This window comes from Furipterus horrens, unplaced genomic scaffold, assembly GCF_987537825.1.
Source record: "Furipterus horrens unplaced genomic scaffold, mFurHor1.1.pri manual_scaffold_1, whole genome shotgun sequence".
Lineage (NCBI taxonomy): Eukaryota > Metazoa > Chordata > Mammalia > Chiroptera > Furipteridae > Furipterus > Furipterus horrens.
The window spans coordinates 35,331,336-35,346,373 of record NW_028327171.1 but is presented as its reverse complement, the minus strand read 5'-3'; the positions used below and the strand labels follow the sequence as shown (position 1 = coordinate 35,346,373).

Sequence of the window (15,038 nt, the reverse complement as noted above, 5' to 3'; positions counted from 1 at the left end):
TCATATTTCCTTGACCCTGTCTAACCTTGTTCTGAGAATTTCAAGGCAGGATGATGGAAACGTGATTCTGCACAAGCCTTTCTTCTGAGAAAGCCTGGTAGATGGGATTCTGCTACCAGAAGTCTTTAAATATATGTCAGTTTAGGGCCACATGGCTGGTGATTCAACAAAACCCCAAGCTACTGTGAGGTTTATTTTGCAAGTCAGCACAGCTAAGCTGAGGTAGTAAGACTATTATGACAGTCTGAAATGCTACAAAAGCCTGGCATAAACAAATAAAGAGAAGATTATGAGCACTGATACACTGAGTTCTATACCAGGTATCTTTTTAAAAGCCCTGTCAAGTAGATATTATGATCACCCCAATTTTACAGGTGAAAACAATGGAGGCAGAAAGAGGTTTGATGACTTGCCCAGAATCACCCAACTCTTAAGTGTCAGGGCCAGGATTGAACCTTGGCCAACTGACTTCCTCATCCACACCCTAAAATAGTATGCACTGCTCTGGGTGAGAGGGAAGGGAAGGTGGAGTACAGGCAGTGGAGTACTCTCCAGTGGGGAGTGGGGTGCCAGGAAAATCTGATTTGTGGCTATTGCTAATTTCCAGATATAAGTAATCGCACCACGGCCAATTCCAAGCTACTGACCTGATATCAGCTGACTTGTAAATGTTAACAGTAGATCTTTGTGACCTGGCAAGAGCTAGTTCCAGCACACTACTGAGGCCATTGCTGAAGCAAACAGCAGGTATGGGATAAAGTAGTTACGCAAGTTATACTTGCGTACACTTGACTCTAGAGAACCGGAAAGTACAAGAGTTGAGGTGGTGAGAAATGGGTCGGAATGTAGAGTGGGATCAGACTGGAATGTCAGGTCTGGTTTTGGTTTGCTTTTTTCTGTAGGAAACTTGAAGTCAATGGAAGTTTTTAAGCAGCCAAGTAATGTGATCAGCTTTTTAGGGTAAGAACCCTGATAAGCTGTATACAGTGGGTTGGAGAAAAAGAAAGTATCTAGAATTCAAGTTAGGAGGCAAATACAGGAACTAATGAACATATAATCAAGGCCGCAGTATGAGTGATGGGTGGAGGCTGAGGGTAGAACAAGATTCAGAATTGTTGGCAAGTGGAATTGACATAAATAGATGATTGATTGGATATCATGTGAGGGAAAGAAGGAGGTGACAAAAATACAGGTGCGCCCACTATACCTCTTTGCCTTTATGAAAGGCCTACATTAGTACCTGTTTCACTAAATGAAAGAAATTCTAAAAGGATTTTGCTTTTACGAAAAAAACGGTGAAAAACAAAACCAGCACTCAGCATTTGCTTTGCAGCAAGCCCTTATGGAAGTAGCACACCCCGCCCCAGGTCTTCCCCAGGAACTCCTACTACACTCAGCATCTCAGCAGGAAGCCGCCAGGGCTTTGAACTGTGTCTGCGAACAGCTGGGCTTGATCTCAATTTATTTTGTGCATCATTAGCAAGGTGTGTTCTAAGGTATCAGAAAAGCCTAAGGGAGCTCGTAAGGATGTTATACTTAGCCTAAAACTGGATGTAATTAAGTGCATTTGTTATGATTTGGTAGGTTATTTGGGGGGACTGAGAATACTAAAAAATGTTTCTATGTAAATTAATGGTATTGCTTCTTCACTTCTCGCCATTTCAGCTTACAAACGCTTTTATAAGAATGCTGTACTTTCAGATGTAGGAGAAACCTATATCAAAGTGTGTTTCCAGCTTGAAAACTTAAATTATGGTCAGACTATTAATTTTATTGGAGTGAGTTGCTGATTTGCGGGTGGAGAAGGGATGGTAGAACATGTTCATTTCAAAGAGCTTTTAGACTAGATCCTGGGATGTTTGGAAATATGCACCTGCAGCTTAAGAACAACTGATCAGAGACTGGAGATAAAAATTTGGAAGTCATAAGCATATGGACAGAAGTCATGGCCATTCAATTTAACAGGCTGCTAGTTAGTAACCCCTTCCTGTTTGCTAAGCATTGTGCCATAGTAGTACTTTGACTTATTCAGGGAAAGCAGCAGATGTACAGTTGAATAAAATTTAAAAACGGGCCCTGGCCAGTGTGGCACCGTTGGTTGGAGTGTCATCCTGTAACCTAAAGGTTGTGGATTTGATTTCCAGTCAGGGCACATACCTGGGTTTCAGGTTCGATCTCCAGTCCAGGAGCGTATCCCCAGTCTGGGCATGTACGATCTCTGATCCCCATATGGGAGGCAACCAGTCGATGCTTCTCTCTCATGCTCGTTTCATCTTAAAAACAAAAAAAGTTTTCTTCACTTTTTCCCTCAGCCTATTGTCCTACTGCCTTCCTTATCTCTACAAACAGTGAAAGTCGTCGGCAGCCGTCCGTCTCGAGAGACGATGGTGTAGCTTCTTAAGTGTCTATCTGCACCGCAGAGAATGGCTGTGCAGTCCGACTCGGGAGTGACACGGCATCTGTCTCCTCCCGTGTTGAATTGACATCTTGCGATGACGCTGGAGTGTCCTCTCCAGTGGAGCTGAAGCTACAGAGCCTGGGCAGGGTGATATGGAGGGTCTGCTGTTGCCCATGCAGCAGACCCCCCCTCTCTTCGCAGCTGAAGGGTCCAAGGGAAAGACGGAGTCGATACAGCTTGGCTTCAGGTGCGCCGCAGGAGTTGCCGGTGTTGACTACAACGTCAAACCGCCTTAGGGACTCCGGCTCCGGATTTTCTGTTGGGGTTTACTCCCTTAGCCTTTCCCCTGAAGAGGTATGCCGCAAGGCAGCGGAGGTTTTTTGGAGTCAGAGTTTTCCTTCTCTGAAACAGTGAAAGTACTCCGTTGCATTCACTGTCTCTATTTCTTGATTCTGACCCATTTTACAATCCATTGAAACCTGGTTTCCAGCCAGATATCTCCAACTAAACTGTACTTATTGGTTCACCAATAATCCCATAACCCAGTGTCAAAACCAATGACCTACTTGGCCTCTCTGCAGACATTTAACAACTTGCTCTCTCTTGAAACTCTTTCCTCTTAACTTCTCCAGCCTCTTGTTTCTCTTGCCATACTGATAATTCCTCCTCTTTTTTAGCGGGGAGAGGGTGGCAGTTTGGGGTAGAGAAGATATCTTAAAGATTGATTCTTCTGTCCACTGCCCCTTTAAATAATGGTGTTCCCAAGGTTTCATTTTTTATTTTACTCAACTTTACAATTCCTGCTTTTCCTGAGAAAATTGACTTCCCCTCTGTAGTGGAGCTTAGCATACTGCTAAAAGCCTTCAGAAATGGTGATCGCTCCACTACTAGGATTATACCCGAAGAATCTTGAAACACCAATTCAAAAGAACTTATGCACCCCTATGTTCATTGCAGCACTGTTTACAATAGCTAAGTGCTGGAAACAACCTAAGTGCCCATCTGTAGATGAGTGGATCAAAAAACTGTGGTACATTTACACAATGGAATACTATGTAGCAGAAAGAAAGAAGGAACTCCTGCCATTTGCAACAACATGGATGGAACTAGAGAGAATTATGCTTAGTGAAATAAGCCAGGCAAAGAAAGAAAAATACCATATGATATCACCTAATACAGGAAACTAAAGAACAACACAAACAAAGGAACTAAATAGAACAAAGAGCAGAATAGCAGTCAATAGGGGGGAGGGGAGAGGGAGAGAAGGGGGATAAGTAAGGGAAGGGTTTAGTCAAAGAACCTGCATAAAAGACTCATGGACATGGACAACGGGGAGGGATAAGATTGCGGGAGAGGGGGTGGGTTGGGTGGGGGAGAGAAATTAGGGGAAAAGGGGACAACTGTAACTGAAAAACCAAAAAAAAAAAAAAAAAAAAGAAATGGTGATCGGATAGCCTGAGTTGGGTTGGATTACAGCTCTAGCCCCCAGCAAGTGAAGGAGTGTTTTTATTTTTGCCATCTGGGTGGGACTGGATAGGAAAGAGGACTTTGAGATCTCCCTATCTTTACAGGAGATCGGTTGGTGCTGAACACTTGTGAAGCAAAGTGTGGGTGGTAAGCAGAAGGGTGCAGTGCGGACCCCTGTCCCATACACAAACGTCCTGTGCCTTTCCCACTCTTTTCTCCTTCTCCAACTTATTGATCATTCATCATAATTCAGTTCAACCCAGCTAATACTGTCTCCAGGCAGCCTCTCCAGATAGTCTCTGTCTCTTCTCTCCTAAGCTGGATCACATACCTCGGTACTTTCAGGTGCATATCTCTATTTTTGAAGTTTCTACATCATTTTATAATCACCTATTGTGTCCATGAAGTCCCTACTTTCAGGGCCTGTGAAACCTTCCTCTTACCTCTTTGGTTCTTCTGGCCTGGCTGAAAAATTCAAATGACATACAGCAGGCTAACAGGAAAAAATAAAATTTTAATACTTGTGCATGAGGAATTTACACAAGCATGCAAATTCCAAAGATGGGCAAAATGAGGTCTTATATGTCATTTTAGACTAAAGGAGTGGGAGGTAAGCAATTCACAGGGAGACAAGGCAGAGTAAACTTTTGGTAAACAAATTTTTATATGGCCACCCAGAAACAATGAGAAACAAAGGGGCATCTAGCCAACAGAGTTTTGCTCGGCTCCTCCCCGTCTGCTACACTGAATTCAAATGTGCTAAGATGAATATACTAAGGTGACTCTGTTAAGGTTCCTTTCGTGAAGCAGGTTTTTCTATCTGTATCTCTTAGGCAACAAAAGAGGAGGTAAACAAACAAACAAAAAACAACTTTTTGAGTTAGTTTGGCTTTAATTGTTTTCAACTTAAAATAATCTGCCTGTCAGGGTGGCATATTCTGGGGAGACTCCCTCCTGACCTCCCCAAAACATCTGTATGTTTCTCAAAAATAGGCCCTTGTGCTGTAAAAGTTCCTCCTGTACCCCAGACTTGGACCAGTCATGACCAAATAGGAACTCAATAAATAGTGGCTGAATGAATTAGTTGATTTACTTAGTGATTTTCAACCTTGCTGTGAAATGAAATCACATAGAGAGCTGAGAAGATAACCCATGCCTTAGGTCATGCTATCAGAGGTGATTATTTCATAGGTGTGAGATGGGACTCAGGCATTGGTAATTTTTAAAACTTCTAGATGAAACTAATATGCTGCCAGCTTTGAGAACCATCAGATTAAATGAATAAAGTAATATACCAGTGCCTGCTATATGTCAGATGTTTTAAAAAAATTTTCACAATAACTCAATGGAAAAACATGAGGTTTGTTTTTGTTAACACATGGAAAAAGCAGAGGCTCAGAATGATATAATAACTTTGCATGAACCACAAAGTTGGTAATACGTAGGGATAGACTCTGACTCTGTCACCTGTCATTGCCCTTCCAGCTTCTCTCCAGTGGGGGGAATCCGTTCAGCCTCATCCATTCTCTCAGAGGTATTACATTAGCCAACTGGCTCAATTGCATAACATTGGGAGAAATGTTGCAATTGTTCCATTCTACTCCCAAGAATGAAGTTTCATGGGAATGAGCCCTGCAAGGCATGTCTATGTCACAACTACCCTGTCTTTTATTTTTGTAGGACAATTATGCTTTTTTTTTTTTCTGGGCTGGTAACCCAACCTTGCCTCCAGGTCCCCTTTCTCTGGAGTACAGTCATTCCAGTAGCTTCTTGGCCAACTCTTTCCACTCTCCCTCCCCTCTGGTCTCTAAAATGACCCTGTAAATATAATTTTCCTTTCCAAGTCACCTGTAATTTCTTTAAGATTCTGATGCTAATCTTTGATGGTTGTAACACTGTCCTCCTTCTGTAAGTCCTAAATGATGTATACTTACTACAAGTAGTTTTTGAAGAATTATAATATCTCAGATTCACTAGAAGATATACTGGGATCTTACAAGTTAAGCTAAATAGAAGTTATAAGTTAGTTTAAAAGTTAGTAACTGATGGCCAAAACCAAGTCAAGTTGTTCTAACCATTTAAGTTGCAAACTTTAATAAATTGAACAAACGTTCCCTAAATACTGTAGATAGTCTTATTAAACTTACTAGGGATAAATACTGTCACATTTGTTTTTTGTTTTTTAAGTATATTTTATTGAATCACATTTGTTTTGTGGGATAAAAATTGAAGTAACACTTTTCTTTTATAATATCAATTATTAGTTGGAAAATCATAATAATAAACAGTTATGTAGTATTTAATATGTGCCAGGCACTGTTCAAAGTGTTTTCCACATGTTCACTCATTTAATCTTCTGAAGAACTCAATGAGTTAGGGTACTCAAATTCCCATTTTACAGATGAGAAAATTAAGGCCTAAGAGCATTAACTAAGATACACAACCAGTAAGTAGTAGACATGAGATTCAAACCCAGTTTTTTTCACATTGATAGTGGAAGATTGATATGGTGCTGTAATTCCTGAGCATCACTTAGGCTGGGCTAACACTTTTAGCACTTGAACTGAGCAACCAGCAGGTTAGAGTGGGAAGTATAGGAAAATGTTGACATAGCTGCTAAATCTCTTAAGAGAGCAATAGTCAAAGTGCAGTGCTGGGCTCTCTGGCACATAGTAAAGGCAATAATGAGGAGAATGTTGAATAATAGGATTACACCTGCATGATGCACCTCAAATTTCTTTTGACTACTAATCATGACATGCTACTTATGCTCATGGTCATTTTTTAAATCCTAAGCTTCCTTAAATTGCCAAACTGTTAGCTTTTTTAAAAATTATTTCTAATTTGTCTTCTATACCATGATTCACTCATAGTTTTATTTTTGCCACTCTCCAGAACTCTCTTTCTAGATTCTTCTTTTCAACCTGTCAAAGAATGTTTTCTCCAAGGTCTGTTTCCTTGATCCCATATTTTGTCTCTTTGCTACCTCTTCTGTATTTCCCTGTTATCTGAGTTAACAGTTCCCTCTGAGCTCTTCCACCAGGCCAGATCCTCTTGAGTCTCTGTCCCTGTATTTGTGATCTGTCTTTGGACCTATCTACCTAGAGGTTCCATTGGCTTTGTGTGGACTAATTCTAAAATGAAACTTATCTTACTTTCCTGACTGTTCCACCTATGTTCTCTGTTTTTCATACGCCAGGTGAAAACCCTGGATCTCTTTGAATCCTTTCTCTGTGTCCCCTCACCTGCCTACCTGATTCCAGTCCTTCCCCTCTGTGAGTGGTTGCCAAGGCCCAACAACTTAAAAAAAAAAAAAAATCTGAATCAATGCTTTACAATCTAAAGAATTCCTTCATAGGTTAAAGTCTCAGAGAAAGTACAGAAGAGATGGAAATTTAGGGAAAGGGAGGGAATCAAACAAGACTTAAATCCTTAAGTTCTCAGTCCATCTTTTACCCACCTTTGTAGTAGTCTTTACATATTGTAGGTAACTAATTAATTTCTATTGAATTAAAGTTATATGACCTTTGGTCATTTCTTGCCACAAACATTAAGGTTTTTCTGTTTCACAAAAGTTCTGCTTTAGTGAATCTCCGGTGATCTAAACAGTGGCCTTAAGTGGATGTCATATATTACACTGGGGAACACAATTTTCATTGAGTTAGATCTGACACTCGTTTTTGACTAACTTTTGGCAACTGAATCCAAAAATAACCCACTTTTTCTCTATCATGTCAACTTTTTAAGGTACAGCATACCCTCACTTTGTCTCAAAAAATAATACAAAATGTACATACAAAGGAAAATAAAGAAAAAATTCCCTGACTATACTGTTTATTTAACGTTATTTTATTCATATAAAGGCTATATATTGTTACTGTAAGTCAAATTGTGTACAAGTAGTAAAGTTCTGCCACAAAACATACATATTAAGGTATTTTATATTTTCAAACGACAGGCTAGGAAATGCCAAAATGAGATACTTGAAACAATATCCTTCAGTTTTAACAAATTGCTTCATGAGACCCAGTTTTATGTACAGAGGTGGGAATATAATGTTCTTTCTGTCAACAACTGGCTCATGTAGAATGTTTGGATCACCAGGTTTGAGTTCAGATCTTGGAGGCCAATTTGACTCCACCCAATACGTCTCTTGAGTTCTGCTGTCCCACATACACAGAAAACAGGGATACATGGTGTATCCGCGTTGCTGACCAAGAAGGAAGCAAACCATTTTAAGGTCAACACAGATGATCTAATTGTGCTTGTGATATTGCAACAGATCAATGACTCTCTTTATGTCTTCATATTCTTCACAAAAACAAACTGAATGGCCAATTGGGACTGCACCAAATAAACTGCCATTGTGGAGGAGGACACACTTCAAGCTCCACTTTGAGCTATCGATGAACAGTCACCATTCAGTTGAGTTCTAGATTGGAATTCCCAATTCCTCCATTAAACCATGTAGGTTATGGCAATACACAAAGCCACCGTCACTTCGAAAGTACTGCAGAAATGCACTTTTTCTTGACTGAAAGTAGGATGCCTTCGCTCCTTTTTCAAGCAAGTTTTTCTCGTGTAGCCTTGATGCTAAGAATTCTGAAGCCTCTTTGGATAGTCCTAAATCTCATGCCAAATCATTCAACTCATGTGGATCAAATCCCTTATGAATGGAGTCATCTTCAATTTCAAAATCTTCATCGTTGCTGTCACTTAGTTCTTCACCATACTCCTGTTTTTTGAAAGAAGATAGTTCAATGATAACTGGCACAGGGATTTCAGCTGAATGAGGCACTGGGCGTATAGCTGATGGTAGACTAGGATACTCTATTTCACATCTATTTTTCTTGTTATATCCTGACATTTTCACTATACAAAAGTAACAGTCACTTGAATGATCTCTGGGCTCTCGCCAAACCATAGATATACCAAATGGCAATTTATCATGTGTTCCCTTCGTCTACATCCGTAAACCCTCAACACACTGCTTGCACACCTTGTGAGGGGCCCAAGACTTATCTTGATCACCAAGTTTTACTTTAAAATATGAAAAATACGCTTGCCTGACAAATGCACTGATGTTTGTCCTTTGACTGGGAATGGTGAAACTGCCACAGATATAGCAAAATGAATCAGGGTTGTTTAGGCACTTACGATGAGAAATAGCAGAGGCAGACATGTTCTGAAGGAAAGGAAATAAGTATGGATGTAAAAAAAAATAAATTCTGCTAACTCCTTGTATACAGACAAGAACTTGGACTACACTTCGGAATACAATTCACTATATAGAGCGGCACACAACCTCTCACCACACTGTCTCCTGTGTAACTGAATAGCCTAGACAAGTATGAACCTGCCACTGGTCCACCCCTCCCCACTCAAGGGAGGTTTGCTCTCAGCCAACAGGAGAGCACTAGTGCTTCCCTTGATCCAGGCTTGATTCAGCCTAGAGTGGTCACATTAAGATAAGCTATACAGGAAAAACTTGACGTGCTAGAAGAAAAATTAACTGCAGTTTTGAAATCAGCATGCCTATTTAAGTCTAAACAGCTGAAAAATCAAACTCAACAGGAATTATGTTAAAAATCGTTCCCCTGTGATAATTTGCATGCCAATAAATGAATTTAAATCTGCATTTAAAAGTGCACTCAAACTTTACAATATTTTTAAAATAAGACCATAAATTTTCATGCAGATAAATGATCCATGAAAATATGTTTTTCTATAATAAGCAGGAATAAGGCAGATTTACAGAGTAGAATTTAAAAAGAACTGTTTGACAGGATGAATTGACCATCACTGGAAAAGGTGGAAAACCACTGACTTAGAATACAAACCTTTAAATATAGGAAATGAAGTAGGTAGTGAATTACAATAGATGCTTTAAGTATTTAATGTTGTTTGCTCATGTTGAAAGTTGAACACGTGCTAAGTTATTTATGTGTATAGGTATCGGTGTACTATGGCTTTTCCCCAGCCTCCCCATCCCCTTTGAGGTAAGCACACAAATGGACTTTTTGGAGGTAATTATTTTACATCTGTTTAACCTGAAATAATTTCATAACTTTGTAATCATCGTGGTTTTAATAACAAATGTACACAGTGTCAGCTTCTCTGGAAATATTGGACTATCTGTCCCTGGACTGACATTTCTAGAGGCAGAGGTATAATAATAACATTAACCAACTCATAAAAGGCCTAGCATGTACCAGACACTGTTCTAGGTGTTTTTGCCTTTTGTTTGTTTTTCATGAACGCCGGCTAATGGTTTTATAATGCAATGCTCCCCAACTCTTTTCATGGCATAGCATATGTATACAGTACTAATATTTGTATGGGACACTGGGATAAATGTCTCAGGAGCCTGGCTGCCCAGGAGCTGAGGGCTTCTGCATAGCAGGACATCTGTATTCTCTTCAAGGCACACCAGTGTGCCCCATGCACACAGCACTGGGAAGCTGTATTATGGTGCATTGCAGACTTTATATAGTCCTGAGTTCTGCTGGTAGCATTGTTTCCTTGATCTTATGATGGCATTAAATATTCACTGATCATCAGTGTTCTGTTTCATATCCTACAGAAAGACGCTGTTACTCCCACTATTCCCCTTCCTGAGGTTTGAGAGCCCCTAGGAGGAAGTGCACATGCCAGCACAGTCTCCAATCACTCTGCCACTTCTGAGCCTCTCTAGGTTGACCCATCACTGAGCTCCAGTCTGCTTCCAAATCTCTGTCTCTGAAACACGGCCATTCAATCTTGCAGGGAGGTCAGTTTTATGTGTACTCAACAGGAAGAGCTTGTATAAGAGGTGAAGAAAAGAGAATATACCCCACAAGGTCTTTGCTGAGTCTCTTCTATCTGTGCTCCTTCTCCAACCAAATAACTGTGAACACTGAATGCAGAGCACAATGCCCTCCAGGCTAATGGGGAAGAGATGGCAGCTGTCCGTTCTTTGCACACTTCTGAAATTCCTGTTTATGTCTGCGTTGGTCTGCTTCTAAATGCCAAGGTCGCAGTTGACTCTGCTTGTTCCCTCTCACACGTTTATTTTTTTCTCCTACTCTGAAAACAGCCAGACACACTTAAATATATAAGCTTAAAAATACTTTAAAAATGTTTCAAGCAAGTATAACTTTTCTCTCTTTTAATTGCATTTAAAGCACTCTTTCTCCACTCCTACTATGCTTTTGGAACTGTGATGTGCTGATCTAAGGGAAAAAAAAAACAAAACAAAAGGTACTGAATCCTGGAAATCACAAGTTCTTGGTTTTAGTCCCACAATTGCCACGTATCCAGCTAAATGGGCAAGTTTATTTAATTTCTAAGTTTTCGTAGTAAGATGGGACCGATGATACCTGTTCCATTTCCTTCTCAGAGCTGATCTTGGAAATCAAAGGGAATCTAATGCCTAAAAATATTCTGTAGGCTCTAAAAGCAAAAGGTAAATACAGTTTGTTATTGTATTAAAAGTGGCCAGCCCTGGCTGGTGTGGCTCAGTGGACTGAGCACCAGCCTGCAAACCAAAGAGTCATTGGTTCGATTCCTAGTAAGGGCACATGCCTGGGTTGCAGGCCAGGTCCCTAGTTGGGAGCGTGTGAGAGGCAACCCTACATTGGTGTGTCTCTCCCTCTCTTTCCTCCTCCTTTCCCATCTCTCTAAAATAAAATAAATAAATGAAATATATATTTTTCAAAAGTAGCCAGGGAATTCTCAAGTGCAGTAGCAGTTGCTTGTAAGAATTTAAATTCTAAGAGTTGGTGAGTGTGGCTCTGGGGATGACAAAGTTGACCCATGCTCTCCCTCTCCATTCCTTTCCTGACCCTGCAGAGTAACCTGATCCACTACCTGGGCCTGAGCCATCATCTGCTCGCACTGAATTTTATCATCGTTTCTTTCGGCAAGAAAAGCGCATGGTCATCTCCTCAGGTGAAGGTGACCGACACTGACTTTGATGGCGTGGAAGTCAGAGTGTTTGAAGGCTCCCCAAAGCCAGAAGAGCCTCTGAAACGCAGTGTTGTTTATATCCACGGAGGAGGCTGGGCCTTGGCTAGCGCAAGTACGTCCTGGTCACCTTCAGCTTGTTTGGGGTTGCAGTTGACCTGGGGAGAGAGTTGTATATAATTAAGTTTGACTTCCTTATTGGGTACAGAGAGAGGGACCATTTGACTTGGCTCCTCTGGGCAGTCCCAGGTGCCCTTATTGTCCCAGCAAAAGTGTTAGTGGTGTACCCTTTTCATGCTTGAGAATGTCCTGATTTGAATGATTAATTATGTTTATAGCCCACATAAAGGTTTTTGCCTATTTGTTAGTTTGTTTGTTAATGAAGGTAGTCTGTTTTGAAAATATTTTTTGTGACCTAAGTCATAGACTAACTTATTATGAATAGCTTACAGTAGCTTTATATACCAAAACAAGGTGGGGTGTTGTTGGGCCAGAAGACGAGGGAATTATCTATAACTGTTTTGCCAACTTGTGTTTTGAAGACATCTTTCTGTGAAATAGAACAAGTATTTCTGAATACTCATTAACTCATCAACATTTCATCTGCTTAGGAAACCAAGGATGAACATATAAAAGTGTGCCACCATTCAAAAGAAGTGATCTGACAAAGTTCAAGAATGTTCTCTTTAGTGTTGGCTTAGTTTCATGAGCAGAGCAGGTTCACAATGGCAAGCTGCCCAGTGGAGCAGGCCAGCGGGAAGCATACCAAGGAGGAAGTGAGGGCCTTGTCTTTGCTGGTGACTTCCCTGGAGCTGCTTCCTCATCTTCAGCCCAGAGCTTTGGCATCCCCTTAATTCAAAGACAATGCCAACCAGTTCTAATTCATTTTTTAATAAGATTTTTTATGAGGCAAAGGTCAAAAGTATAACTTTTTCTATCAACTCCATTTCATTTAACTCCATATTCATCATTTATACTTTTAGTTGTTGATTTGTTCACATTTTCAACAGATGTTTACTGAGTACATAGGCTAGCCCAGGACTGAGAAGCTTCCTGGGGTACAGGACTTCCAGTACAAAAACTCAATTGTGTGCACACCTGGGCTTTTGATCGCCCTGATGTGTGCTAGGTGATGGGGATAGAAAAATGCATAAGGCAGAATCTTTTTCCTAGAAAAGAATGAATCTGTACCATTGGACAATTGCCAGGTGAGACATTATATTGGAGGCCAGGAAGGGTAAGTATAGGGATTGGTATAGGTTATGAGTCAACATGACCTTTTGTACATAATTCTGACTGATCACTTTTGCCAGAGGAAGAGTTCAGACTGAGGGAGATGTGTAGATGGCTATGTAGTTACTAAACTTCTGATTCTAAGACTGCCTTGGAAAGCCTATGGATAAGGTGATATTTGGCTCTCTGTTGGCACAATCCACTCTTAATATTTTGGAAGAAGAGCTAAGGGATTGATTTTTTACATTATAAAATGGCTTCTATCACTGCAAACCTTTGGATCTTCTTTCCAAGAATTGCTAAGGATTCTTAAAAATCTAGTTTGTTATGCATTGGTTTAAACAAAATATCATATTCAAATTGGTGACTTTCCTAGATTGCAGCAAATGAAGATGTTAAAAGAGAAAATGTTCATGGTTCTAAGAAGAAAACTGCTTATTTGCTGTGATTTTTGGAAAAGCACACCTTTGAAGAGCTACAAAGTCAGAATTAATTTGGTGCATTTCTTGGAGTCCATTATGAAATAAATGTTTAGTTAGTTAAAAATACATTCAAAGGCATTCTAATATGGATTTCCTGTTACTTAATAGCAATTGCATTTTATCAGACACTCAATTTAAATTCTGCATTTGTACATATAACTGTATTAAAGAGATACATGTTCACATTTGTTTTTGATTATTAATAATTTAAGTCTAAATGTAAAAGCAACCCACAGTTAGCAGAATTTAAGAAAAGACAGTATTAAATAATTTGTTTAATAGTGATTGCTCCTTTGTTTCTTTTAGAAATCAGCTATTATGATGAACTGTGTACAGCAATGGCTGAGGAATTGAATGCTGTCATTGTCTCCATTGAGTAAGTAATTAATACTAGTCATAGAAAAAAAATTTTAAGAATGAACTGGTTACTTTATTTTACAAGCAATAACACAAAGTATAAAATAAAGGTCCAGAGAGGTGAGGTGATTTTCCCAAGATTACACAAAACGATTTTTGATAGAACTTAGAATTTCTTGCACTCACTTATAATGCTTCGAATTATATTTTTATTTTAGTTTTGGAAACTAGAAGAAGAATTAACTGAAGTTGAGAGAAATATACTATCAGTTACCTACAGCATATAAATGTGATTACTGCCTTTTTTTCCCTCTTATTAATACAATAGTTATTTGTCTTCCTCTGTCAAACCCTGAACCAACCACTTTCCCCAGGCTGTGGGGAGATATAGGAAAAGGAACATCCAGGGCAGAAAAAAACATGGGAGAAAGAACTATGAGAGGTAGAGAAGGCTCCTTCACTTGGCAAAGAGGATGAGAAAGGTCACCATCAGGCGAAAGAGTCCCATGGCCTCTGAGAGGACAAAGCCCAGAATGCTGTAGGAGAAGAGCTGTTGCGTCAGAGAAGGGTTCCTGGCATCACCAACGACGAGGCTCCCAAACACAGTCCTAATTCCAAGCCCAGAGCGAGCCACCCGCACTGTGGTAGCCCCAGGGGCCCTGGCTGCTGGGTCGATGGCCTTTGAAATGGTGCTGGTATGGAAGCTGCTTCTAGAAACAAGTGAGGTCTGAGGACGCAGGCCCCCACGCTGCCTGCCGAGGCTGTCACCTGTCAGCGCCTCTGGTCGTTTTAGCCCCACTGCAGACAGTGACCCGCTCAGCAGCTGAGAGGTGCCCCGACCAAGGCCGGGGTGGAGACGGACTCGGCACAGGTGCACATTTTCAGGGGGTGAGGGGCTGTGGCAGGAGAGCTGCTCCCAGGGCAGAGAAGTCAGAGAGCTGATTACTACTGCTTTTTCAAAAACTAAAAACCAATCAACATTTTAAGAGAATCTCTTTTTACAACCAAGGGTTGTAAAAATTATTCTCCTGGAGTCAGGTTCTGCAACTCAAATGCTGTAAGCAGTAATGAGTTTAACAAATTTTATTATTATCATTGTCATCAGTATAGATATTTTGAGTTGTTTCTACCAATTATTTATTATAGTTCTACCAATC

General features: G+C 40.3%; 1 protein-coding gene and 1 pseudogene across 1 annotated transcript in view; one reads left to right on the top strand and one right to left on the bottom strand.

Moving 5' to 3' along the window:
* NCEH1 (neutral cholesterol ester hydrolase 1) overlaps nucleotides 1–15,038 on the top strand; it is a 64,304-nt gene that overhangs the window by 31,657 nt on the left and 17,609 nt on the right. The window contains exons 2-3 of the mRNA XM_090273997.1: nucleotides 11,696–11,924; nucleotides 13,831–13,900. Coding sequence (XP_090130123.1) covers nucleotides 11,696–11,924; nucleotides 13,831–13,900 — 299 coding nt within the window. The remainder of the gene's footprint in view (nucleotides 1–11,695; nucleotides 11,925–13,830; nucleotides 13,901–15,038) is intronic.
* On the bottom strand, nucleotides 14,339–14,760 carry LOC150020884 (ATP synthase F(0) complex subunit C2, mitochondrial pseudogene; annotated as a pseudogene).